Here is a 27,871-nt window from a genome sequence, read left to right as displayed (position 1 = left end):
AGAAAAATAAACCAGGGTAAGGACAGACTTGTGGCAGGTGCTATGTAAGAAGTCCTCTCAGGTAAGGTGCCATTGGATTGGAGACCAAAACGAACTGGGGAATCAAGACTTATTTAGGAGAAGAACATTTCAGAAAAAAGAAATAAGATTCTGAGGTAGAAACATGCATGGATTTTGAGATTTTTAAGGAAGAGTAAGGATGCAAATGAGGCTCACAATGAGAGAGCAGGGGAGAATGGTATAAGATGAGGTCAGATAGGTAGAAAGGTGACAGATTGCATAGGATTTTGGAGTCACTGGTAAAGATTTGGATTATACTCAGAGGGAGATGGAAGTACGTTATGGGACTGGAACAGAGCCTGGAAAAATTCTGATCTGCATCTTAAAAAATTACTCTGGTTGCTCTGTTGAATACTAAATGCAGGAAAGGGAAGGTGGAAGCAAGGAGACAAGACAGGGCTATTGCAGTAGTCCTGGGAAAAGTGATGCTGACTTGGATTAGAGTGGTAGCAGTGGTAGTGTGAGAATTTATAGCTCATTCTGGATATATTTTTAGGTAGAGCTCATGATTTGCGTGACAAATTGGATGTGGTGTGAGAGAAAGAGAGCAATTAAGAATGACTTCAAGGATTTAGGCTTAGCATTTGATGAGTGGAGGCACTGTTTACAGAACTGGGGAAGATTACAGAACAAGAGCAAAATTTCAGTTTTGGATATGTTTAGATGGAGATGCTTATCAGGCATCAAGTAGAGATGCGGTGGGGTCAGATGGACATGAGAGACTAGAGTTTAGGCGAGAGATTGGGGCTAGAGATATACTTTCAGGAATCTCAGCACGTAGGTAATATTTAAAGCTGTGAAATGGCATGAAATCCTCAGGGGAGCCATTTTAGAAGAGAAGTGGTGCCAGAATTGAGAGGTGCTCTTTTATTTAGGTGTCAGGAATACGAAGAGAAACCAGCAAGAGTAGGCTAACAGCAGGCAGTGGGTAACGTGGGTATCCAAGAGAGAGTGATGTCCTGGAAGTCAAATGAAGACAGTCTTTGAAGAAAGGAATGATCGAATTTGTCAACTGCTGCTGAAATGTCAGTTAGATGAGGACCTCAAAATAACCATTTATTTTGGCATTATCGAGGTGATTGTGTTTTGAGAGAGTTGAGGATACAAATGCCTGATTGAAGTTATTCATGGAGCTCCAAGTGCCTTTATAATCCACTCAACAGCAAAGAATCCTTACTGCATTTCTAAACAATGATGAATACTTAAAACTTGATGCTATGCAATTTGGGGGGACTGGTAGTATAAATATTGGGGTTTCTTTGAAGTTTAGTTACGACTTCTAGTTTGGTCATCTAGAATTGCTTTATTTGCAAAACCCCCAAAATGTACTAGCTTTAAATTGTCTAAATTCCTTACCTCCAATTCTCTCCTTCCACGTATAAGATGGACAAACCCATAAAAATGGAGAGATTAATGTAATTGAGGAAAATTCCGTTTCTCTGCGAGAATACAACTCAGGGCAGTTAGAATAGTTTGAAAGGCACTTTTGCTTTAACTTTTTACCCTGTTTCCTCATGATGCTCACAGAGATCAAATATGAAAAGCTCCAGGTCAGAGATTAGTTATGGGGATTCTTTAGTTGAAAATGCATTCATTCTCTTGAGACCAATGAATATGTTAGTAATTAGTGTTGTTTACATATTCCCATCCTCTTAGTAAAATCGACTATCAAAACATTGTTGGCTTATATGTGACTCCATATATCTAAATCACAGACTCTATATTTGGTATCTTTCACAAAAAAAAAAATACAAAAGCATAACTGTAAAGCACGTAAAATATTGAAACTTGTAGAGCCAAAAAATGTCTCCTCAAGTATTCTGCCAATGTTCGTTACAGGTCTCTTAAAATGAAATGTATAAATGAATACTATTCCACACACTTCTCTCATGATGCTCTTAGGCTTTTTCATTTTCTTTCTACAGAGGGGAAATTGATAGAGGGCATGGGATAGACAAATTGCAAGGGAAGCTGATTGGAAAAAGGATGTAAAAAAGAAATTTGCCAGGTTGAATCACAGTCTGAAACTGTGACCTGAGGACAGAAATCATCTATCAAGTGCTGGCTTGTTCTAGACATATGTTGGGTTTTGAAGGAGTTAGAATTTGCCCTTGATGTCTCTTATACTCCTGCTGTCTGCCCACTTCCCTCTTCTTGGGGTCCTTCTCCTTGCAATGTTACAGACATATGGTTACATATTTCATTACCCTCTGAAATTCATCAATCTTGGTTCTAAGGATGTTTTCCCTGCTAGGTCATAATGCATGCTCTTGGATTTCAATCTGATAAACAATCTATGCTAAAAATTGCTTGGTTTAATTCTAGATTAAAACCAAACAAAATAGCCAACCAAACAGCCTTTACTAAGTTGAAGGTAAAAGTAAGCAGAAAGGCAGAAATATATGAGGAATGGTTAGCATGTGGCCAACTCCCGGATTCCCCTATAAAAGCACAATCCTGACTCCGGACATATGATTTTAGGAAAGGGCTGGGAAAGCTCAGTATTGGAAAATGCAGGTCCCACTTATTGGAAGGAAAATAGTCACATTTTTTTTTGTCATGGGCTTATATTTGCTTTCTCATCTACACTTTATTATTTAATTTCGTTAGGTAGCAAAGGTACTGAGTGTTGTTGTTAAGAATAAGACAGACCCAAGTTCAGATCCCAGCTTTGCCACTTACTGGGAGATTTGACCCAGTTACCTACCTTCTACGTGCCTCAGTTTCCTGAAACACAGAAGGGAGACAATCCCCACATCATGAAATTCATGTGGTGGTAATGACTATGTCAAGCAATTTATGAAAAAGGACTAGTGTAAAATATAGACCTTGTAGATTTTAATTGGAAATTGAATGATATATGTCTTAGAAACAAACAATACATTTGACAAGTGTGTAATAGGTATATAATAACAATGGAAATTTTGGGGAAACTATTTCTTGAGTATGGATATTTTTGTTATGAATAGGAAAACTTTTTGACTCATAAAATGTTTAGTGCTGAAACATTTCATTACAAAGAATAGTTTGAAATCTCACTGGCTTCACTCACTGGGAATCATCAAGGTAAAAGAAATGTGGAGGATTAATAATATCACATCAAAACTAAATGTTCACTACATGAGTTATATTTTCAGATGTCATTTCAGAAAACTAAGAGATTATTTATCTCAGGATGAAAGGATATTATATTAAATTTCATAAATAAGTAGTAATTCTGCTTCCCATTATCTGTCTATTCATATGTATGCATCTATGTTTTTATGCATCCTATCAGAATTGCAAAATGCACACAAGTAAATGTCAACAAAATCTCAAAATACAATTTCATTTAGGACGCCTTAACCTCTAATCACCTTCATACCTAATCTCAATGACTCTTTGAAATTTGGGAGACTCATAGATCTTATCACATAACTTAGTCTACAGTTTGAGTTAGAATCACTGATGACAAAATGCTGATCTACAATATGAACACAAAGTTGAAGTGAATAGATTGCAGATAGTTGGGGCTTCCAAATGATTGTCATATGAATTATGTGACTAACAGTATTGTTGATTTTACACTAGGAATCTGTGGGCTAGAAATAATCCCTAACTTTGTCCCAAGCATTTTGTTCAACGTAATATACAACCAGTAATAAACCTCAACATGTTCTGGAAGAAGAAACTTTGAATCATTTAAGAATATAAGCAACAAAATTGTTATCAGACTTTGGTTTATTGTAAAATTTAGCAAAGTTTTTCTTGTAATCCCTGACCCCTTGCTCTGAAAACAAAAGCAAAAACATTATTATTGCTTAGTCTTTTCCCCCTACTTTATTTGTGCCACTGTAAAATAAGGGAGAAAAATCATTGTAATAAATAAAAACAGAGATGTAAGAAAGAAAGATAAATCAGTCCAGATGAGAAATATTAGAAGCAACAGAAATACCATTGAGCAATTTCAAAATAAGCTTCTTTTAAAAAGGTTGTCATAAAAAAAAAAAATCACACCAAAAATATAGCAGCAGAGAAGAAGGATAAATACAAGTTAATTGCACACCAGTCCCATGCAAAAAACTGGGTCATTAGCCAAAGCAGTAGTATTCAGAATCCAATTTGGGACGCTTATGCAGTGCCTGTGAGTCCTCTATTATGGAGCTGTCACTGAGTCGGTCCAAGTCTGAGGGGGTCTGATGGCCCGGGACATCATCTGCCAGTGTGTCCAGATAGCTCCCCACGGAGATGCCGTCCAGCCCATCACTGCCATCGTGTAGGCTATTGTAGCTGCCACGTAAGGAGGTGCTCTGACTCTCCAATAAACTGCACAGGCTGCCACTGAGACTGCTGCCTCGGCTGGTGATGGTGGCTTTCTCTTCAATCATCCACTTGATGGACTCAATGCTCTCGTTGATAACGAGCAACTGGCGCATGAGCCTCACATCTGTGGCTCTGAGGGTAACCTATGGAGAAGGGGGAGAAAGGAAAGACAGGCCAGTTATTCTGCATTCTTGAAAGACCCCAAATTCATTTGGACTCTATCTTCTGTAATCCATAATTTTAAATTCACAGAATAAAATATAATTCACTTGATCTCAGGATATTTTTTGATAACTGCTGACCAATGGTAGGAGGAGTCATAATCAAAGAACTCATTTCCTGCCAGATGTATCAGGCTCCAAAACTGGTAATAAAACTCCCACTGCATTCCTGACTCTAACCAAGCTGGCTGGGACTATCATATTGAATGTCAGGTTCCCTGCTAAGAAACTTATTCTCTCTCTGGCCAGATTAATAGTTTATCCATGTTTACTTTGGAATATGTGTGTGGATACTGAGAGGCGGGGAGAAGAGGAATGTGTAGAAATTAAGGCATCAGCATCGTCATCATTGTAGCAGCTCCCTATTTTTGAGCAATAATGTGCCAGGAATCATTATAGAAGTTCAACATTCATTATAGTAGCAACCCTGTAACACACATATTATCTTTATCCCAATTTTACAGATAAAGAGACCGAAATCTTCAGAAAAGAGACCAAAAAGGTCTGCACTCTTTATGACTATATTGACATAAACAATACCGAACAATGCTTTTATTTTTGTTATTTATTTATTTATTTGTGGTGAGGGCGATTGGCCCTGAGCTAACATCTGTTGCCAATCTTCTTCATTTTGCTTGAGGAAGATGGTCCCTCAGCTAACATGTGTGGCAATCTTCCTCCATTTTGTATGTGGGATTCTACCACAGCATGGCTTGATGAATGGTGTGCAGGTCCATGCCTGGGATCCGAACCCACAAACTGAGGGCTGCCAAAACAGAGCATGTGAAACCAACCACTATGCCATGGAGCCAGCCCATGCTTTCATTTTTAAGAAAGCTAAATTGCTTTAATATTCCCTGAATCCAAAAGGGGCTCATCCATTTTACAAGATGAAGTATACAGATATTTTCTGTAAATCTAATTATTTGCTTCAGATATGTCAGGGTGGCTCCAATCAAAATTGGGATATGAGACTCTGAGAAGGTTCTAGAACTCCCCCAAGTGCCTTCTGATAGTTCTAAGTTACTTCAGAGAAATCTGTCTTCACAGCCACAAAGCAGAATTTCTTTGGAGTCCCTACAGTTCAATGGAAACATTTGCTACGTCAAGGGTGTGGTGGTTCTGGGGAAGGTAGGGAGAGGGAGGTTGTAAGAACTCACGATTGGCCCGGCCCTGTTCTTGTTGGAACTGAAGGGATGTGGCTCCTCTAAAGAGTCCAGTGCCTGGACTGGGAGGCAGGGACATGTTTGGCCACTAGAGGTCCTAGTCACATTCATTATGGTTTGGATGGGATTCCTGTTCATTCATTTGGGGTCTTTAACCCAAGAGGGTGGCCTTGCTAATTCTTTTTTTAAGATCCAGGGCGAATTCAGATTTGTGGGTTTCTAGAATTATCAAAGGCACTCAGTCGTGAGTGACTCAAGCCATAAGGGAGAAAGGAGCCTATTATCTTCAAACGTATGTATTCATATTGCAAAAATATTTCCTGGTTAGGAGTTAATCCATAACTGAAGGCAAACTTTGGATTGACTGAATGTGATCAACAAACATTAGGAGAGATGGAATTTCTACCAATGACTTCAAAGATGTGAGATTACAGGTTTTAAAAAATACACATGTATATATATATATATATAGCATAAAGTACAATTTAAAAATTCAGTTTGCTAGAATATTAAATAAAGTGACTTGGGTGACTTCCTTATCTTCCATGAGAAAAGCACTGAAAATAAATTGCATAGAGGCTAACAATGAAAATCATTTCTCTCTGATGGTGTTCAGACAGAGAGATGCGAACTTAGTAAGTCTTGAGATACTTTTCTATTGTGGTGCGGTCTCAGTGACCTTGCAATGACGTTATGTTGGAGAAGGAGGCTTTCTGGCAGTCTTTATGCTCAAATTCACTCACACACCCCATGAGGCATCAAGATACTATTTAAGTTACAAGTTACACAGCAAATATTTACAAATTACCAACAATTTGCGTAGGTCCACTGAGGAGTGTAGAAAATCAATATGAGCCAAAGTCTCAAATTCTTCGGTTAGGCATCTGTAGCTGATAAAACTTGCTGTGCCCATTGAAGGCATGGTGCAATACAAACGTGACCATTCCCAAGAGCTCCTGAAATGACCCACAGCTGCCTTTGTTCACATCCCCACCCTGTCCCGTGAAAGTGTTCCAGCCCATGCCCAGCTCTGGGTGTGTTGCCTGTTATTCCCCTCCCTTGAAATACTTTACTCTCTTCCTCTCAAATCCTCCCATTCTTGAAGTCCTCCTTCTTTCATCAAGCAGTACTTACTGATTCCAGTCTCCTCTGCTGACCCGCTTAACCTCCACAGTCCTTTTAGTTTGCATCTCGACAGGATAGCTTAATTTCGTACCATCTTACATTGCTACCTATTACTGTGTCTTTTAGCTGTTTCTTCAACTAAGCTTTAAGTTCCTTAAAGAAAGAAGGCATGTCTTACATTTCTTCCATCTCTTAAGATGTGTCCTAAGCACTGATTTATTTTTTTAGAAATAGTCATAATTTTAGGATCTGTGAAAGTTCAGCTCTTGAGACAATAATAATTTACATTCCCAGCAACTGTGTCACTTGGGGGTTAAAACACTTAGGATAAATTTTTTTCAGCAGTTTTTGTCTGAGCTACTCAGTGGCTGCATCAAATACAGATTTTTCAATTTTATTGAGCAATATGAATAAGTAGGAAGCAGACTATGAAGTAACAAAGGATTCCTTTCACCATGAAATGATTTATTTAAATAAGAAAATCCTTGTCTTCTGAAGGCAAACATTCACAGGCCATTGAACCACTCTGTTGGGGAAAAAAAAATGAGGAAAGCAAGTCAGTTAGAACGTGTTGATCCGGCAGATAATGATTACGGATTTAACTGTGTCTAACTCTGTGTTGTCCCGTGAGAGAGTAAACAGCTTCCCACTGTGGGAGCGCTGGGCCAGCCGGTTCACACGGCTGCCTGTCCATTACCTGGAGCTCCAGGCTACTCCACACTGTTTTCTCGTAGAACCAAGGTGCGGTTACAGAGCTACTCATGAACCTGGAAAGTATGAGCAATCCACCACCGAACGACATCACAATGTTGCTTCTGTCTCCAGTAGCTGCCCCACCTTTCTTCACTGTTATTCCTGTCAGTCCTTAGAAGTCTGGTAATGACGAACAAGAGAGTAGACTTGCCCACTGCAGGAAACTGTGCACTTCTTTCACTTGAGGTCTTAGACGGTCCCATGACTTTACTCTGAGGATATTGAGAATTGGGAGGCCCTGGCAGGGTCTGATTTTGTGTCCTTCTCCTTGGAGAGCCCATTTCTGATCAGTCACGTTTCCAATACCCATGCCTAGTTTTACGCTACATTTCTATGTTGTTTTTGTTCCCTTCGTAATATTTATGACTAGTTGAAATCATTCTGCTTATTATTTGTTTACTTGTTTTCAGTCGCCTCATGAGCGTGTAATCACCAGAGTACAGGGAACTGGGTCTGTCCTGTTCACCACTCTGTGCCCAAGACCCGCATGAGTGCTTGGTACACAGTAGGTGCTCAAAAAGTATTTAGTCAAGTACTGAACGACTGCTTCAGACTGGACCATCTGTCAGGAACACCCCTCCCCTTGGGTCAGTGACATGTGACTTAAGAGGAAGGAAAGAGGCAGCTTCAGTTCTGAAGCATTCTCAGCAGGCAATCCCATTCCTATTCATTCACAGGATGCAAACACTGAGTAACTGGTACAAGGTTATTCCTAGCTTCAGTGTATAGATCACGAGATAGTATCTCGGGAAGGAAGTGGACTTCAAGGTGTGATTCACACTCCAAACATTACTCTGTTTGTCCTGAGGTGATAACTGGTACCAGCACAGCTCAGGTGTTCTGTAAACACTTGGTGCAATGAGTTGAACAAAGGGAGCAAATAAACAAATAGGACGTTCACCAAAAAATAAACCAGGTTTGCCCTGATCGATCCAAAGAGATGTGGATGTCCTTTCCTCTTCCCTCTCCCCGACTCTGGCCCTTACAGTTATTGCAATGTGTTTCATCTTCATTTTTGAGTCTCTTGTGCTTCAGGACTGTAGTATAAAGGTCCTTGTACTCTAGACTGAATGAACGCTGAAATTTCACGTCATGTTCAACGAGCGATGAACTGGTATATGGTGGAACTTGAAATGAGGGATCTTGAAAGAGAAAATATTCTTAATAATAAACTTTTCCAGATCTCTCATTTTAATACTGGAAGAATACAAAGGTTATGAATTGGCTCAGTGGAATCCAAGAAAGCAGGAATGGAGTCAAATTTTCAATGAATCAGGGAGTTGCCAAACAAGCTGACTTCTTTTGTGCTGCTGGGTGAGCAACACAGCACAGGGTTCTGGCCCCCCACTGGTCTGTCTACCTATGTGACTTTGGGCAAAGAGGCTCAGCTCAGGGCCTCAGCTTCCGTATACCTGAAAAAAAATCAGAGGGTTTTCTTCTGAGCTCCAGGCAGCCACAGGCCTCAGTGGAGGCAGTAAAGCAGTCTTTACTTTACAAAAGGAAGATTTAATTCAACTGAGGAACCCACCTATCACTTGTGTCTGCAATTTGTGTCGAGGTTTCATTTAAGATGCTATTTGATAAGAAGATTCTGTAGATCAGGTCATCTCAGGGTTTCCCTCCATTCTGACAATGGTTTCTGAGTCTTTGTCATTCCTGCGGCCTTTTGATTACTAAATTGTTGCTGCTGTGAGACAATTATGCAAGCTTTAGAGAGACGGATCAATTTTGCTGCTCAATATCTCCAGCAAAAGATTTAGCTAGCAAAACTCATAGCTAAAGTCAAAAGTCTGAGCTCTATGTGAATTTTAATCACCTTATCAGAAACTGTAAGGTAATAGTAATTTTAACCCTTGCTATTTAGGTTTAAATAAAAATCATATCTGTGATCTGCTCCAACCTAAACATACATATCATCTTTAATATGACTACATGTTAACGGAAGGGTGCACATGAGCAGCAGGGAGATTGTCCACTCTACCTTGTCATACTGCAGGCTTGTACTCATATCTCTCATAAAGCTGTCTTTCACTATTTTGGTCCTTTTGTATATAAGAATTGACTAATCAGATAAAAGCAAGCCACCCCCTAGTTATGCATTCCTACTGTAACATCCACAGTAGTATCCATGACCTAAATCCCAGATGTCCAGGAAACTGTAATACCAATTAGAAGGGAGAAAGACTACTTTAAAAGCAAGTCCTTTTTTTTTTGTTGTTTTTTTTTTGTTTGTTTTTGGAGGAAGATTAGCCCTCAGCTAACTACTGCCAGTCCTCCTCTTTTTGCTGAGGAAGCCTGGCTCTGAGCTAACATCCGTGCCCATCTTCCTCTAGTTTATACGTGGGACGCCTACCACAGCATGGCTGCCAAGCAGTGCCATGTCCGCACCCGGGATCCGAACCAGCGAACCCCGGGCCGCCGAGAAGCGGAACGTGCGAACTTAACCGCTGCGCCACCGGGCCGGCCCCTAAAAGCAAGTCCTTAATCATATACATGAAGAAAGGAAGACAGAGTAGATTTGCCTTTTAATGTGATGCTCTAATCCTAGTTTCTAATTGGAGGAAGCCAAGCAGCATTTTCTTCAGATTAGTAATTGGTGGAAGGCTTCTTTTCTAGCCATATTTATTTCCAAATATACAAAAAAAAAATTTGCAAAAGCATCAGTATGTACTAAATTAAAGAGCTGTTGTAAAGGTGCTTGGAATACTGTTTTCCAGCAGTTTATCTGCGTGTTCCCTTTACAGAAGCTTCTCACGTCCAAATTTGCTCCCTCTCCAAATTCACAACAGCCTTAATTCGATGATCGCAGAAGATATGCTGCCTACCCATCCTTAAAATTTCCAGCAGTTTTATTAATAGCTGTATTTCTCAAGCACTCCTCTGTTTTCTCAGAGGATCCATAAGGATAGTAAGGTCTCTTTCCAGTCTGAGAAGACACTGTAGAATAGGTCCACCGCTGCTTTCGGTGTGGAATGCTTCGGGAGAAAAGCCTGTGGCCTTCTACAAGTGGGCGCTGTTCTGCCAACGCTTTTCTCCACTTTCTTGGCCAGTTCAAAATTTATAATAAAATTTGCTTCTAATTGGGCAACAGAGGATTCCATTTTATAGCAGTCAGCTCTGTCTTCCTCCATTTGTGGTGTTTATATGTGGAACTGAGCAATAGCTAAAAGAGTTCACTCTTTTCCCAAAACCTTATAGAAGAATAATTTCCCCAAGGACTAAATTACATACATAAAAACACTGTCATCAGCACAGCTGACGGACTGATGTTGTTTTGATAAACTGGAAAGCCGCATCTGGTTTATTTGGAGGGGGCACATGTGACTCCCTGAATCTTAAACATAAATTCCTGCCACCAGGCCTGCTCAAGAGATCTGTAGAGTTTCTGCTAGTCAGTCCTCCGCTTACCAAAGTAATACAGGGAGCTTTTCAGTCTTATTCCGTCAGGTTCTAGGTCCAGTGGATACTTGGGTGCCTGTGATGTCAGTTCCTTTCCCATATCCTAATACAGTGAAAAGTGTTTTCCTGAGTACTTTCAATACGTATGTGCAAAATGCAATTTTGGCTAATGCAGGAGTTTGCAAATCACCTGAGCTGAAATTCACTTGTAATGGTGTAACAAACACATGGACTCCCCACATTTGTAGCCGAGAAGCTCACACACAGAACACAGACCCGACAAGAAGTGTTTCCACTAATTTACAATGAACGTTCTTTCTGCATGTGCATTTTTCTAACTTGGAACTTAAAATAGTACTTTTGCATGGAAGACTAGGACACAGGACATGGTAATGGTCTCCCCTGTGATATGTAGTGGGCCTGTTTACACTGGGAGCGGAGGAGGAGGCAGCGAGGTGTGCTGGTAAATGTTTTAACAGCTGGCTCCCTGGGAAAACTATACACACACACATACATGTAACAGAAATTGTGCCGATATAAAAGACGTGTAGCACACTTTACAAATAATACTAAAACATACAGTACCTTTTATTGTAAATTCCACATAACTAATTGAATCTCGGAATGCTTTTGTTCATTTCTGCTGAAGTCTTTTATGTACAGCAACCAGTGGTTGCAGTTCAACCACAATTAACAAATAGAATTGATCCCAATCCACTCTTTTCTCAGTAATTTTCTTTCATTACATCTGATACATTAAACTATTTTTCACCCTAGCACAAATTATATTCATTAATCTGAAACCTGTTTCAGCCTCAGCACTAGTTATGTCTGAACTTTACAGGTTTGTCAGTGATGTGAGCAACTTTGCTGAATTGGATAATAGTTTTTAAATACGTGAAGAATATTTCCCAATTTTTCTTGTGCTATTGATAATGTAATAGCTAAGGATATGACAAACTTCTAAGTTTAAGCTGTGGTATTAACATTTTCCCCATCACGATCTTAAGACAATCAATAAAATAAAAGTCAAATTCTGATTTATAGTGTTTTCCAATTTGTGTGCTGTAAATATTCTTATCATGGCCAATTTCAGGCTACCAGTGTGATGTCACTAAACATAGGGTTGATAAGAGATGCTCAGTAGCATAGCATTACATAGTATTTTCACCCTGTGGGTACAATAAATATTTTAAATGACCTCAAGAAAATAAGTAATAGTAAAATAATTACAAATTGATGAGTATTTATTACCTTTGTTTTTCATATAACATAATTTGTAGGTTTATATACATACTTTAAGATTTGTAGGTTTATATACATACTTTAAGTGTTAATAATGACTATAATTAAAAACTAGTTCATAAAACTCCTAAACATTTAAGAAACAGCTCACACACCCCAGTAAGAGTTGGCTCCAGTATCCCATTGAAGAGACAGAATAAAGGCTTTACCTAATCTACTGCATTTGGTAACAAGTAGATTAGAGACTTTCATTTTCTCCCTTAGGGCATTTATTTTTCTATACAGGGTTAAAAGCTCAATATAATTTTATCTGTTCCGCTAAGTAGAATTTGAGCAAAATGTAAAATATTTATACCAAAGTTATTAGTGTTTTTTTATGGCAAGACTTCAAATATTGAATATAGATTATTCTTTAAGCCTCATTGAGACATGAAACATTCTTAGAAAGGGAATAATTGAGATAGCTGAAACTCACTTAAGCATTTGCATTTTTATATTATAATTTTTGATGGACAGATTTCTAAAATATGCTGCAGTCTTCTCTGTCTTGGTAAACAGAAGCAAGTAGAACCAAGCAAAATCAAGTAGGAAGGGGCCACCGTTGGAGCCTTCCTAATGCAGAGTTATTCAGCAGTGCACTTAGGGCTCTTGAGGAAATAGCACTGTAGCCCTTTCTTCATATGGTTCCAGACATCCCTCCCCCATCCAAATGCTTAATTGCCTCTCTCAGTAACTTCTTAATGTTGGTATTAGGCCTCTTTGTCACAGTCCTTCTGCCCCCTTTTCTCCCAGTCCCCCATTCTATTTCTAATCTTCAATTTGCATCCCAATGGTACTTCAGTAATTCTAAGTTGTTTCTGTCATTGAGTAGTGGAGAACTGAGTTGCAAGGAAAACTGATCTTTGCACTTCTTAGAAAGCAGCCTTAACTAGTGAGTGAATGAAGTGAGGGAGTAGCCTCTGCACCAGAATCAAGTGCAGGGGCCTTGCTCCCTCGAGCAGCGCTTCTCAGCATTACTATCCATCCGGATCACCTTGGGATCTTGTTAGAATTCAGATTCTCTTCACTAATTCTGTGATCCAGCATTTCTAACAAATTCCCAGCTGATGTCAGTAAAGGGAGGCAGCCTCTGAAACATCTCCCAATCACCCCTTTCTACTGGTCGTCTACACCCTTGTGTAGTTTCCTGTCCTTAAGTGTGGACTGGGCCTATTGACCTATTTCTAAGGAATGGAATATGGCAAAAATGACGGGATGTCATTCTGAGAGAAGGGTACGAAAAGACTGGTTTCTGTCTTAGGTACAGTCTCTTACTTGCTCTGAGGAGAGCCATCCGCCTATTATGAGATCTACATGAAAAGGAACTGATACCTCTGGATAACAGCTAGCAAGGAGCTAGGCCTGCCAACTGCTACTGGCCACATGAGTGAGCTTGGCAGCTGATCCTTGCTAAATCCAGTCTTCAGGTGACTGCAGCCCCAACTGACATTTTGATTGCATACTTGTAAAGAGACCCTAAGCCAGAGTCACTCAGTTAATCTGTGCCCAGACTTCTGACTCATGGAAGCTGGGAGATAACACGTTTGTTGTTCACCTTGCTAAGTTTTAGAGTATTTGTTATGCAGCATGAATAACTAATACATCAATGCTGTTAGTATATGGACTACACTTTGAGTAGCAAAGGCCTAGAGATATTTCTACTTATGGATAATATTGGGTGATGGATGCTGGACCACTGTGTCTATGAAATGCTGCTCTGATACATTGTTTCATAGTTTAACTACTTACTCTGTTTTTCACTTTTTTTAAAGATTTCTTGATGGGGACAAAAATGTTCAAGGGAAGTCAAAGTCTTCATTGAGGGGCCCATCAGCATCTCCCACAGGACCACCTCTCTTCTCCCTAAAAAAGGTAGTTTATTACCCTGAAGGAGAAATGGCAGATGCTATTTCTGGTATCTAGTAACACACAAGACGCTTTCAATGGAGGTCACTTATAAATAATACTCCCTATGATTTGAGGGTCATAAAATGTAGGGTATATAATGATAAGATAATAAACTAAACAGTTAACATTCAGATGTAATTTTAAGTTTAGAATACACTAAGATTGGGGCTGGCCCCGTGGCCGAGTGGTTAAGTTCGCGCGCTCCGCTGCAGGCGGCCCAGTGTTTCGTTGGTTCGAATCCTGGGCGTGGACATGACACTGCTCATCAAACCACGCTGAGGCAGCGTCCCACATGCCACAACTAGAAGGACCCACAACGAAGAATACACAACTATGTACCGGGGGGCTTTGGGGAGAAAAAGGAAAAAAATAAAAAAAATTAAAAAAAAAATACACTAAGATTATACTGACATCATTGGATTTTCAATATTGGCAAATTTACTAAATTGGACTATTGCTTCTCAGAATTCTTCATGTAATTTGAAGAACTTGCTTTAATTTGGCCTCCGTAGGGGAAAGTGGGGAGCAGATTAGGATAGGGATAAAAGTTGCATTTATTGAGTGCCTCCTATGAGCCAGATTTTGTTTGTTAACAAAAATGTTAACCCATTTTCTTTAGAAAGGGATTTCTGTAGAACCGTCCTTTTGCATAGGAAATGTAACTGAAGCACTGGCATTTTGTTGCAATCATTCATTTTTACCAAATCTTGGTAATTTAGCAAAATTTGAAATGTTTCACTTCATGATGCCAAAGATCAGTTTTGTTTTGTTTTTCGTATGATGCCTAAACAGTGACTAAATCTTTTCACTTGGGAAACTTCGGGTGGGGCTCTCTAGATGACACGAGTAGGAGCAGTGATCTCACACCCTGGAGAGTGGCCAATGAGGAACACCTGCTCTATTCCAACACTCACTGCTAATACATTAACTTTCTTGTCTAGTGATTTTCTCATTTTTTAAAAAAACAGCTTTAGGAATATTAATAAATGTATCTGCCATTTATCCAAATACTTCCTATGTGCCATGTCTTAAATATTAATTTATCTAATAAATTTAACGTCATCATCACAACAAATCTGTGATGAAGCTAATTATTATTCTAATTATGGTTCCAGGTTGACATGTAAAAGGCTTGGAAGTTATTACTCCTACGTTCACAACAAGAAAAGAGCTGAACAGACGGAAAATCAGCATCTCTTCTTAGAGACCTCAGAAAATTGAGGTGACAGGGCAAACGGCTGCCCCTGAGAGACAAACAGGTAGATACAGAGAATCACAGCTTACCAAGAACGGAAGCCCAGAAGCAGAAGGCTCCAGCTGGAGCCAGTATAAGCAGGAACACTTTAAACTGTAACTGATGAATTGCTGAACTAGCTTGAGAGTTTAAAACTCTAAGAAGGCCCAGTTTCAAGGGAACTCCCACACTTTCATGAGTTTTACCTCCAGGAGCCCTACTGGGTTCTCACCATCCCGTGCTTCTAGGAGGATAGAAAAGTAACCATTGTCAAATCTCCCAGAGCTCTCTGTTCTACTAACAAGGCTTGCCATCAAGGGAAACTATTTCACCAGCGCCTAACCAAACTGGGGAGGAAGGGAAATACACAACTCAGGCTCAATAAAAGACTGAGACCTGTTCATGGACTATTGAATGCTTCTCTTTCTCTGTACCTTAGCACCACGCCAATGGGGCTCCTGTGTAATAACAGGGGATTACACCTAAAAGTACTACAGGCCTCAGACTCTGTTTAAGGAGTCTCTAGGAAAGCCCAAAGATAACAGAATAGACAAAAACAAGGATACTACAGGAAATTTTAGTCTCTGACACCTACAGCTACAGCAAACAGTAAACGTAATCTAAGTCCTAGTCAGATAAATACAAAACCTCATGCTAGAGGCTTATCTATCCTAGTTCTGTTTACATCATATCCAGCTTTCAACAAAGAATGACAAGTCACGCTAAAGAGCAAAACCAAAGTCTGAAGAAACAAAGCAAGCATCAGAACCAGGCTCAGATAGGGCACAGATTTTGGAATTATTAGACTGGGAATTTAAAATAACTATGATGAATGTGCTAAAGAATCTAATGAAAAATGGACAACATGCAAGAACAGGTGGGTCACGAGCAGAGATATGCAGATTTGAAGAAAGAATCAAAAGAAAATGCTGTACATCAAAACACTGTCATATAAATGAAGAATGCCTTTGATAAATACATCAGTAGACTGGACACAGCCAAGGAAAGGATCAGTGAGCTTAAAGATGTGTAAATAGTTTGAATGTCTCTTCAATGATATGCTGAAGCATAGCCTGAGAGGCCCATCAAAGCACTAATTAATTATCTATGGGGATATACTTTCGTGTGACCTGCTCTTTACTAGTAATTTGGCCCAGACTTATGAAGTTATAAGTTGACTTGCAGATTTGTATCTGGAAGACATGAAAATGACTTCTGTCCAGTTAAAAAACAATAATCTCAAAGGTTATGGTTGTATTGTCCTGCTGGACGTTAAACAATTTTGCCTCTAACTTAAAATGATTTCGTATGTCTTTCCTGAGAAAATATACAAAGCATCCCTCTAATTCTCTTTTGAACCAGCTATGCCATCTTGCTGGTTCCCTCATTAAATGAGTTAACAAATCTTGAACATGTGCTCCCTTTGTTTGTATGAGAGTCATGTTTTCAGCTTCTTGAAAATTATGCTTTGATCAATTTGGAGGTTGCCCTCAAGATGCCCAGTGTGCTCACCTGCTAGAACTAGTTAAACCAAGTTGCCCAAGGAATGGCTTCCAGAGTGGATCACAGATAGCAAGTGAACTTTACCTTTTCTGACTCTCAATTTTCTTCTTCTGATCCAGTGCTTTTTGTTCTGGTTTGTCTGCTTTGTCGTTGTGGGGGCCTGGAATTGGCCATCTCAAGATATGTCTCTTTGGCACGGGGATTGTTTGGGGCTGGTTACTTTTAATAAACTGCAGACAGGAAAGCAACTGAAAAGTAGATTTACTTACCCTTTGTTAAGAGACATTTACATCTGTAAGGGAAATCTCCATCTGTAAAGGTGTCTCCCTCTCTGTACCAGGAAGAATGGGGGATGACCTTATCTCTAGAAATTCTTATCAATGCAGAAGGCAAGGACTTAAATCTGCATTATAATCTTATTCCTGTTTACTGTGCTTGTCTGGTAACCTCCTGTAACTGACTCCCCCCACTGCCAACATCCTCCTTTGTCTTTAGGTGAGGAGGATATTTAAGGTGGGGGATTCAGCCATTTTGGCAAGTTGCTCAGGCTGCCTGAGCCTCTCCCATATATACATGTGATAAAGCTTTGTTTGATTTTCTCCTGTTATTCTGTCTCATGTGAATTTAATTCGTTCTCCGGCCAGAAGAACCCACAGTGGGCAGAGGAAATGTCTTCCTCCCCTACATCATTGTTTCAGATTCTTGGCCAATAGTTACATGTTTTGTTTAACTCATTGTTTAGGTCATGTCCATTTCCACAGCTGAATACTGAACCTTCATGTATGAAACGTGTGTAAAACAGCCAACTCTGGGGGCTTGTGGGTACTGAATCACTAGGCCAGTCAAATTCACATACCCTATGAGTTACTCCCCATTTGGGGTAGCAGTAGTTGGCAATCTGGTTTCATGATGTGATCACTTGGTGATCTCTATTAGAATGATGGAAATCTATTCTCTATTGGGTGAGAGATGACACAGAATATGGTTAGTTGGTCTGTATTGTTTCTCCTTTAGTGTGCTCAAATCCAGGTGGAAAATATTCTATTTCCACTGAGTAAGAGAATAACCCTTCGAGAATGTGTGTTCTGTGTTTTCTAATGCTCTGTGCCTGAGATGGTAGAATTGAACTTGCAAGTCCTGTTGGTGGTTGTGCATTTAATTGAGAAAAAACTTTTACTGCTCATTGATAAGAAAATGAAATATTTTCCTACTTCGAATGTCTTAATAAATTAAATTATAAAGTCTTTTAAGGAAAAGGAAACTTTTCTAATAATAGAGGCTACTTGTAAAAATACTTGTAAAAATTTAACAATCCCAGAATTTCAAGAAAATAAACTGAACTCTCATACACTGAATGTACTGACTTTTTTAAGGAAAAAAAAAAAGCCATTCTTCACAGTCAATGCTAGCTCAGAAGCATTTCTATAGAAGAATAAAAGGGAATCTTTAGACATATATTGGTTTGGTAGTTTTAGGTTATGAATAGCTATGTATCTTTTCATTGCTTTTTTCCAGGATAGAGAATAAACATAAAATTTAATTTTATTTTTTAAGATTTGGATTTATTTTCTAATGAAAAGACTAGTTAATATTAACTTCATAAATTTTTTATACTGATTTACTGATGATATAAGCTAATGTTTCTTCCATATATTTAATATTTAAGAAAATATACAATTATGTATTCAACTACACTGAATTATAAGTCTTAATTTTTTTAACTCAACTAATTATGTTCTGTACTGTGGCAGCTTAAACATAATTTGTAAGATATTTATTAATTTTAGAACTTAGACATATTAAGTCAAGTTAATAAATAAAAATCTTCAACTTCTAAGGAAGATAGAATATTGAAACACTGATCACCAGTGTTATGGATCTCTTTAATAGTAATAAAGTGGCTGCATCTTTGGGTCATTTTAATGAACATAGTAATTTTGCCATCTACAAAGGTGTGAAAGGTGTGTATTTGGCTGTGGAGATCTTATAGTTGTGTAAGCTTTGCTGGTTTGCTAAAATGCTTGGATGTGACAGACAATAATTACTGTCTTTTCAGTGTCTCTCTGAAAGATTAGTAAATTTGATTAAAAATTACGGCTTATATACATGGTTGAGACTACACTAGGAATAATCATGGCAAAGAACTATAACTAAAATGTGTTTTGTTTATCAAAGAGGAGAGTATTTTTGTTCTCAATTAAAATTGTTCCAGAATGTGAAAGAAGACAGTTATGGATAGAACTGACTTGATATTGAAAACTGAGTAAAGATACAAAAAAAAGAAACTTTATTTGCTTTGAATTATAATATCTCCAAAGATTGATTCTGAAAAAAAAGCAATAAAATGTGTAAAAATGTTGGTAAAATTTGCTGTTTTGAGGGATTAACTAGGAGATAAATTTTTGAAGGAGCTTGTGAATAAATTACTGCTAAATATATTAATGCAAAACTAGAACTAGTTTTTTTTTTTTCCTTTGTTGGAATGAAAAATTGGTATAGAAAAATTTAGATTGTTGTTAACAAGAGATAGTAAAAGGTTATTCTTCTGTGTAAACTGCCCAGATAGCAGAGATTCCTTATCTAACCTGATAACTTTCTGCACTTTGTGCTGACTTCGCCATCCTTGATTACCAAAAAAAAGGTTACTTAAAATTGTGTTGCATTCTCACTCCAAACTATAACTATTGTTTCCAGGCACATATGATAGTGTTTTAATCAAATAAGTAGATCTACTCTAATAATACTGTAACCCTTTTAATTCTGCCTTCCCATGCTAAGACCCTAAATTCAGGGGGAAAAATTTTAAAATGCCTTTTACACCCAACTATTCTTCGAGGTCACTGCAAGGGGCCCTGGGCAATTACCTTAGATGAAGCCTGCTAGACAGCAGCCACAGCAGCCACAGTAAATGACTGGGCCAGCCTGGGTTCCAATAAGAGTATTTATGAAAACAGGCTAGCTGGATTTAGGCATTGGGTTGCCAGGGTCTCAATCTTACAGGTATTTAAAAAAGCGAAAAAAAACAAGACACTCCCTGGTGAATTTCACTCAGTATACCTTTCCTAAGGGACTATGTGACCTCTGCTCATCTGTTTCTTCCTTATCCACCTTTTCCATCCTGACAGTTCACCCCATTAAAGAGTTAAATAAATCTTTAGCATACGCTTGTTTTAAATTTGTATGAGTCATGTTTTTTGGAAAATGTACTTTGATAGAATCAAATAACAGAGCCACAGACAGAAATCTTGTTAGAACTGGTGCAAATGCAGATGGGCCCGGAACAGCCCAGATAATGCAAATGAGACCAAGGAACTTAAAAGTGGGACTCTGCTGTGATGAAAGTTTCTGTTAATTCTTTGTCCCTAGATCTTTAACTCCTTTTTACCTTTATTTAATCACTTATTTCCTATTTATTAGAAAAAAGTTACCCTTATTGCATAAGAGAACATTCATACCATGAATTAATACTTCAAATAAGACTAAATAAATTTTGTCTTTTCAATGTGAACCAAGGTGAGGTCCATGAGGAAGGAATGGCTTTGCTCTTTATTTCTAATGGATTTGCCTCTCTGATTATCTGTGATTCAGCATATACCAAGCATTGTGATGACTCAGTGCTCATAATGTCACTGAGCTGCTTACATTTTATTTCCCACAAATAGCTGCATGATATCTCCGGCACCACAGATTATCCATGACTCAACTCACGTGCTTCTAAAACACTAAAGTCTTTTAGAAATTAAAGTGTTTAAACTGTCCCTTGGCATGATACTGTTCTGAAAAATTATTGTGTTTATTTTAAATGAAATTAGTTACAGTTATTGAAATAATATTGCCTAAAATATTAGGTTCATTTTCCCCATTTAGTATTCTCCTGGAATTTCACTCTAATTAATGTAGATGGTGATTTCACCTAGATGTGTGAGAGTTTGCCCTCCATTGAATATGATTTAATTGATTTCCAGAAGAAATAGTATACAAAAAATTTAAAACAGAGGTGATGGCTGATTTTTTATTTATTTACACCAGTGATGCCCTGTGACCTAACTACCTATCGATGGTGTAGTAGAGTGAGAATGGCAAGGAAACCTGAAATTTTGATTCCAGTCTTAGTTCCATTAGTAACTTAACCTGTGACTTGTAACAAGTCACCCAATCTTCCCATGCCTCTATTTTCCCGTCTGTTAGATAAGGATATTAGAGATCATTTTCAAAATTCCTTCCAGCCCTACAGTGTCTTGAATCTCCGAGACTGCACATGAACAGAGTATGATCAGTGTACAGTTTGCAAAGAAAGGTGAAGTTTCCTCCATGAGTCCGACAGAGCATGTTGGAATTACTTTGGAGTTTGATTCTGGGAGATGACTGCATTGGTAGAAGGAGTTTACATGTGAACAAGGGGGTTTTTCGAGATAGAGTTTTTCAAGATACGGGAGAAATAAGCATACTGGTGACAATCAAATACAGAGACAAATGACAAAGAAGTGGTAAGCATGAATTCCTCTAGTGCTGTGGGTCTATCCTATCCATTAATCCTATCCTAACTAAGATTATTAGTGCATGGCAAATCAAGAAACATGATGAAAGAAGAAACGGATGGGAGAGGAAAATACAGGTCCATATATATGTGGCAATGTAGCAGAGAATAAATATGGATTAATTTTCTTTGGGAAAAGAAGATATATGTCACTTGAATAGTGAAGAATAAGATAGTTTTGGACAGAGAGAAATGGGTATGTGTGGCCTATCCTAAGAAGCACATTATAATTTTATCGTGGAATAAGGAAAATAGGTAAAGGCCTATAGATGTAAAAGTTCATTTCACGCTCAGGAAGAGGCAAGCCACCAGAGGGGCCGAGGATCTAGAATGTGGAGGAAGGTGAAGGTGGAGAGGTACTTTAGAGACACAGCATGGAAACCCTGGAGTGTTGAGCAAGGCTTTCTCTGAGAAATGCTGTGACAGTCCATTCCAAATAAAAGCTAACCACATTGTCTTAAACAGAAGCTCTCCATCAGATTATTACCTCACTGCTGGGCTGTAGGTTACTGACTTTGAGCTGCCTTCAAAGGAGCATAAGGGGGTTTCATTAACATCTCAGGCCTGTTCTTTAGCAGGGGCAAATATGGGCTAATTGCAACAACAAAGGATATTAAAGAAAAAGTAATTTTGCTGTGAAAGGAAGTTAGATAAGGACTAAAGCTTAGATTGACACCAACTTTGTCATGTACATCTCTTTCTGGAATGGGTGCTAATTTTTCTTTTTCAGGACTAATTTTTCTTTTCTTTTCTTTTCTGTTTTTGGTGAGGAAGATTGGCCCTGAACTAACATCTGTTGTCACTCTTCCTCTTTTTTTCTCCCCAAAGCCCCAGTACATAGTTGTATATCCTAGTTGTAGGTCATTCTAGTTCTTCCATGTGGGATGCTGCCACAGCATGACTTGATGAGTGGTGCGCAGGTCTGCTCCCAGGATCCAAACTGGTGAACCTCAGGATGCCGAAGTGGATGGCACAAACTTAACCACTCAGCCACGGGGCTGGCCCCCATTTCAGGACTAATTTTGCTAAACTGTAAGTAACCTGAATCCAAAGTGATAGATTCACTCTTAGGAGGAATCAGGCTGAGAATTCAAAAAGAGTCCATTTGCATATGTGAAGCAAAGCTGTTTTCCATTTTTCAATCAGAAGCAAAGACAGGGGGAAGTGCTTTTCAAGTATATGACTTAGAAAGGCCCAGAGGTCTTGACTCCAAATTCTTATTCTGATCACCCATTTCCTCCCCATAAACCCAGTCTTATTGTTCTTAAAGTTCTCACGACAAATATTTTCTTCCTCTTGGGTTTTGACTTCTCCCATTTTGGGGACATACTTCTCTGAAGTCTGTGTTTATACTGCCTTTTTTGTAAAGGACATAAAGGAAGTTTGTCACATGCCTTTCAAATGCAGTAACATTAATTGTTCCTAACTTAATTGCTAAACACACTTTATGTTTTTTATGAGTGAATTTAAAAATGTTCTTAAAGCAAGATTTGCTTATTAAATTGTATCCTTATAGCAGTTTAATGAAGTTAATGCAGTAAAAATTTCCCAAAATGAATGATGATTTAAGATTCCCTTGTTTTCCTTTAGAAAAAAATAAAATGTCCTGGTGCTCTATTATAAGGAACAAGGATACAAAGTCCTAAGATATACAGGTGGCCTTCCGTATCTGGGGGTCCCATGTCTGTGGATTCAACCAACCTCAGATTGAAAGGCCTACAATGGTTGGGTCTGTGATAAATGTGTACAGACTTCTTTTCTTCTCATCATTCCCTAAACAATACAGTATAACAACTTTTTACATACCATCGACATTGTATTAGAAATAATCTGGAGATGATTTAAAGTATATAAAAGCATACGCATAGGTTATATGCAAATATTACAACATTTTATATACGGAACTTAAGCATCCGTGGATTTTGGCTTCCGGGGGTCTTGGAACCAATCCCTGGCAGACACTGAGAGATGACTGCACTTCCAGTTACTCCTAATTCTCTTCACCATGAGCAAGTTTTTTAACACCTTTAGCCATCTTTAATATACTTAACCACCTTCAAAATTATATTCTGATGTAACTTCAAAGAGGTGCTGCTAGACTCAATCAGTTATAGCTTGTGAAGTGGTTAGACGTTCCTGGATGAAAGGTGCTGTGTGCAACTGCAATATGATTATTATAATTAGGCAATCATATTTTCAGCTTCTGCAGCTCACTGGGAAAATATTTTTGTACCAAGGAGAAGAGCTTGATCCTTATCGTTATGTAAAAGCCCTAAATATTTTTCAGTTGCTTTTACATGTTAAGTATCACAATTAACTATGCCTAGTCAAAGTTAAGACAAGAAGTATCAGTTTCTACATGAGCTTGTCAAGACAGACTACCCTCCAGATACTAATTATTTTCCATCGTGAAAATTACAAAGATATCAGACAGTCAGATGATCTGAAGAGATTTTTTTTCTCACACACTGATCATATCACTTTACAGGAAGAGTTCACCTAAGCATTTTCTCTAAATCAATTAAGGAACAATAGTTTTTTATTTAGTGTTTTATTTTTTCCTTTTGGATTCAGTATGTTTGGGCATTTCTTTGCTATATCCTTAGGAAGTTCCAAATGCAAACAGTGTAGGAAAATGATATCCCAGACACATTGGTACCCTAGAAAGAACATGGGTTTTGATCTTGAAAGACCAGGGATAAAATGCAATTCCTCCACTAATTACGTCTTGGACTTTGGTCAGTTGGACATGTTACTTAATATTTTCTCTACACCAATGTTCTAATCCATAAAATTATATACATTACCTAACTCGATTACTATGTTAGCATGGTTGGAAGAAGCACATGAAATAAGGTATACATATAGCATAGAGCCTGGCCCAATGGTGCTCAACAAAACTTAGTTAACTCCTAAAATTTATAGCAGTAAACACCTACATTAGGGCAAAAAAATCTCAAATCATCAACCTAACTTTACATCTTAAGGAACTAGAAAAGGAAGAGCAAACTAAATCCAAAATTAGCAGAAAGAAGGAAATAAAAAAAGAGAACAGAAATAAACAAAATAGAGAATAGAAAAAAAAGCAATGAAATTACAAGTTGGTTTTTTGAAAAGATCAACAAAACTGACACACCCTTAATTAGACTAACTAAGAAAAAAAGGAGAGAAGGCTTAAATAACAAAAATCAGAAATGAAGGAGGAGATGTGAAAACGGATGCCACAGAAATAAAAAGGATTATGAGACTACTATGGATAATTATATGCCAACAAATTGGATAGCCTAGATGAAATGAGTAAATTTCTAGAAACATAAAACCTACCAAGACTGAATCATAAAGAGATAAGAAGTCTAAACACACCTATGATGACACTCAGGACAGGCTACCCCCCAAAAATAGTATGTTGGTATATTGAATATTTTAAGCTGAAAGAGTATGAGAAAACAGCAGAAGCAAGAAGGTCACTCTGACCACCTTCCTTCCCCTACTCTTCTCCTGAAACAGGTCATAAAACTCTTACATGACAGGTGCCCTCCCCAGCCCCAGAGGAAAGAAACATCCTTATCTCCAAAGACAAGATGCTGCTGAAAAGAATCTGAACAAACAGGCCTTGCTAAGTTTCCCCCACTGACCTATCATATTTCTCCCTGACTGTCTACTCTTCATCAAACCTAACATGAAAATAATCAATTTTAACCATTCTTAAGGTCTTCATGTCCTTATGCAGGCTCCTGTGTCATGCAAAACTTATATTAAATAAATTTGTATGCTTTTTCTCTTGTTAATATGTCTTTCTCAGCTTAATTTTCAGACCAAGCCAGGGATCCTAAGAGGGTCAAGGAAAACATTTTTCCTCCCTTACACCTATAACTAATAGGGTGACTGATTCTGTAATCAGAAACCTTTCTACAAAGAAAATCCCAGGACTAGATGGCTTCACTGGAGAATTCTACCAAACATTCAAAGAGGAATTAACAGTAATCTTTCTTAAACTCTATAAAAAAAAAAAAAAAATGATGAGGAGGGAACCCTTCCAAAGTCATTTTATGAGGTGGCATTACTCTAACACCAAAATCAAAGTTACTATAAGAAAACTATAGACCAATAGTGCTGATTAATACTGACGGAAAAATCCTCAGTAATATACTGGCAGATAGAATTCAAAAGTAAATTAAAGGGATTATACACAATAACCAAGTAGGATTTATTCCTGGAATGCAAGCATGATTCAATATAGGAAAATCAATTAAATACACCACATTAACAGATTGAAGAACAAAATCCACTGGACTGATGCAGAAAAAGCATTTGACAAAATTCAACACCCCTTCATGATAAAAACACAAACTAGGAATAGAAAGAAATTACCTTGATATAAGAAAGACTATACATGAAAAACCCACAGCTAACATCATACTTAGTGGTGAAAATCTGAAAACTTTGTCTTTAAGATCAAGAAGGCAAGGATGCCTTGTCTCGCCACTTCTATTCAACACAGTACAGGAAGTACTGGCCAGAGCAATTAGATAAGAAAAAGAAAGAAAAGGCATCTAAACTGTAAATGAAGAACTATGTCTGATCACAGATAACACACATGAAGAAAGCTCTAAATATTCCACAAAAAAAGCCCTGTTAGAACTAATAAGAAAATTCAGCAAAGTTACAATATATAAAATAAACATGCAAAAATGTTTCATTTCTATACAATAACAATGAACAATCTGAAAAGGAAATTAAGAAAACAACTCCATTAATAATAGCATCAAAAAGAATAAAATACTTAGGAATAAACTTAACCAAGGAGGTGAAAGACTTGTACACTGAAAACTAAAAAGTGTTGCTAAAAGAAATGAAAGAGGAAACATAAATGGAAAGGCATTCTGTGTTTATGGATTGAAAGACTTACTAAGGTTAAAATGTCCATACAGACCCGAAGCAATCTACAGATCCAATGTAATCCCTATCAAAATTTTAATGGCATTTTTTGCAAAAATAGAAAAAAAATGTTTAAATTCCTAGGGAATCTCAAAGGGCCCCAAGAGCCAAAACAACCTTGGGAAGGAAAACAAAGCTGAAGTCCTCACTTTTCCTGATTTCAAAACATATTACAAAGCTACACTAGTCAAAATAGTATGGTACTGGCATAAAGACAGGTATATAGTCAAACAGAATTGAATAGAGAGCCCAGAAATAAACCCTTACATATAGGTCAAATTATCTTTGACAAGGGTACCAAGGCTACACATTGCAGGAAGGATAAACTCTTCAACAAAAGCTGTTGGTAAAACAGGATATGTGCATGAAAATAATGAAGCTGGACTCTTACCTTATACTATACACAAAAATTAACTCAAAACAGATTAAAGACTTAAATGTAAGACCTGAAAGTATAAAACTCCTAGAAGAAAACCTAGGGGAAAAGCTTCATGGCTTTGGATTTGGCAGTGTATTTTGGGATATGACACCAAAAGCTCAGGCAACAAAAGCAGAAAATAGACAAATGGGGCCACATCAAACTTTGAAACTTCCGCACAGCAAAGGAAACAATCAACAGAATGAAAAGGAAACCTATGGGGTGGGAGTAAATATTTGCAAACTAGATATCTGAAAATGGGTAATATCCATAAAGAACTCCTCCAACTTAACAACAAAAAAGCAAATAATCGGATTTAAAATGGATAAAGGATTTGAACAGACGTTTTTCCAAAGAAAATATACAAATGGCAAACAAGCATAGGAAAAGATGCCCAACGTCATTAATCCTCAGGGAAATGTTAATCAAAACCACCATGAAATATCACCTCACACTTGTTAGGATGGCCACTATTTGAAAGAAGCACAAAATAGCAACTGTTGATGAGGATGTGGAGAAACTGTAACCCTTGTGTGCTATTAGTAGGAATGTAAAATGGTGCAGCCACTATGGAAAACAGTATGGAGGTTCCTTAAAAAATTAAAAATAGAGTTACCATATGACCCAGCAATGCCACTTCTGGGTATATACCCATAAGAATTGAAAACAGAATCTCGAAGAAAAATCATGTTCATTGCACCATTATTCACAATAGCCAAGAGGTGGAAGCAACCTACACATCCATCAAGGGATGAATGGATAAAGAATGTGGTATATACATACAATGGAATATTATTTAGCCTTAAAAAAAGAAGGAAATTCTGTCATTTGCTACAACATGGATAAATCTTGAGGACGTTATGCTAAGTAAAACACACAAGGCACAAAAATACAAATACTGCATAATTCCACTTACATGGGGTACTTAAAGTAGTCAAACTCTTAGAAGCAGAAAGTAGAATGGTGGTTGCCAGGGGCTGAGGGGAGGGGGGAAAAGGGGAGTTGTTCAATGAGTATAGAGTT

The 27,871-nt window shown here is 37.9% G+C and overlaps 1 protein-coding gene across 1 annotated transcript in view; it reads right to left on the bottom strand.

The window, feature by feature from the left end:
- Positions 1-3,762: 3,762 nt before the first annotated feature.
- Positions 3,763-27,871, bottom strand: part of LURAP1L (leucine rich adaptor protein 1 like) — a 48,534-nt gene continuing 24,425 nt past the window's right edge. The window contains exon 2 of the mRNA XM_014843528.3: positions 3,763-4,505. Within this exon, the coding sequence (XP_014699014.1) occupies positions 4,131-4,505 (375 nt within the window). The 3' untranslated portion in view covers positions 3,763-4,130. The remainder of the gene's footprint in view (positions 4,506-27,871) is intronic.

This window comes from Equus asinus, chromosome 23 (genome assembly GCF_041296235.1).
Source record: "Equus asinus isolate D_3611 breed Donkey chromosome 23, EquAss-T2T_v2, whole genome shotgun sequence".
NCBI classification, from domain to species: Eukaryota; Metazoa; Chordata; class Mammalia; order Perissodactyla; family Equidae; genus Equus; species Equus asinus.
This window is presented reverse-complemented; position numbering and strand designations above follow the sequence as displayed.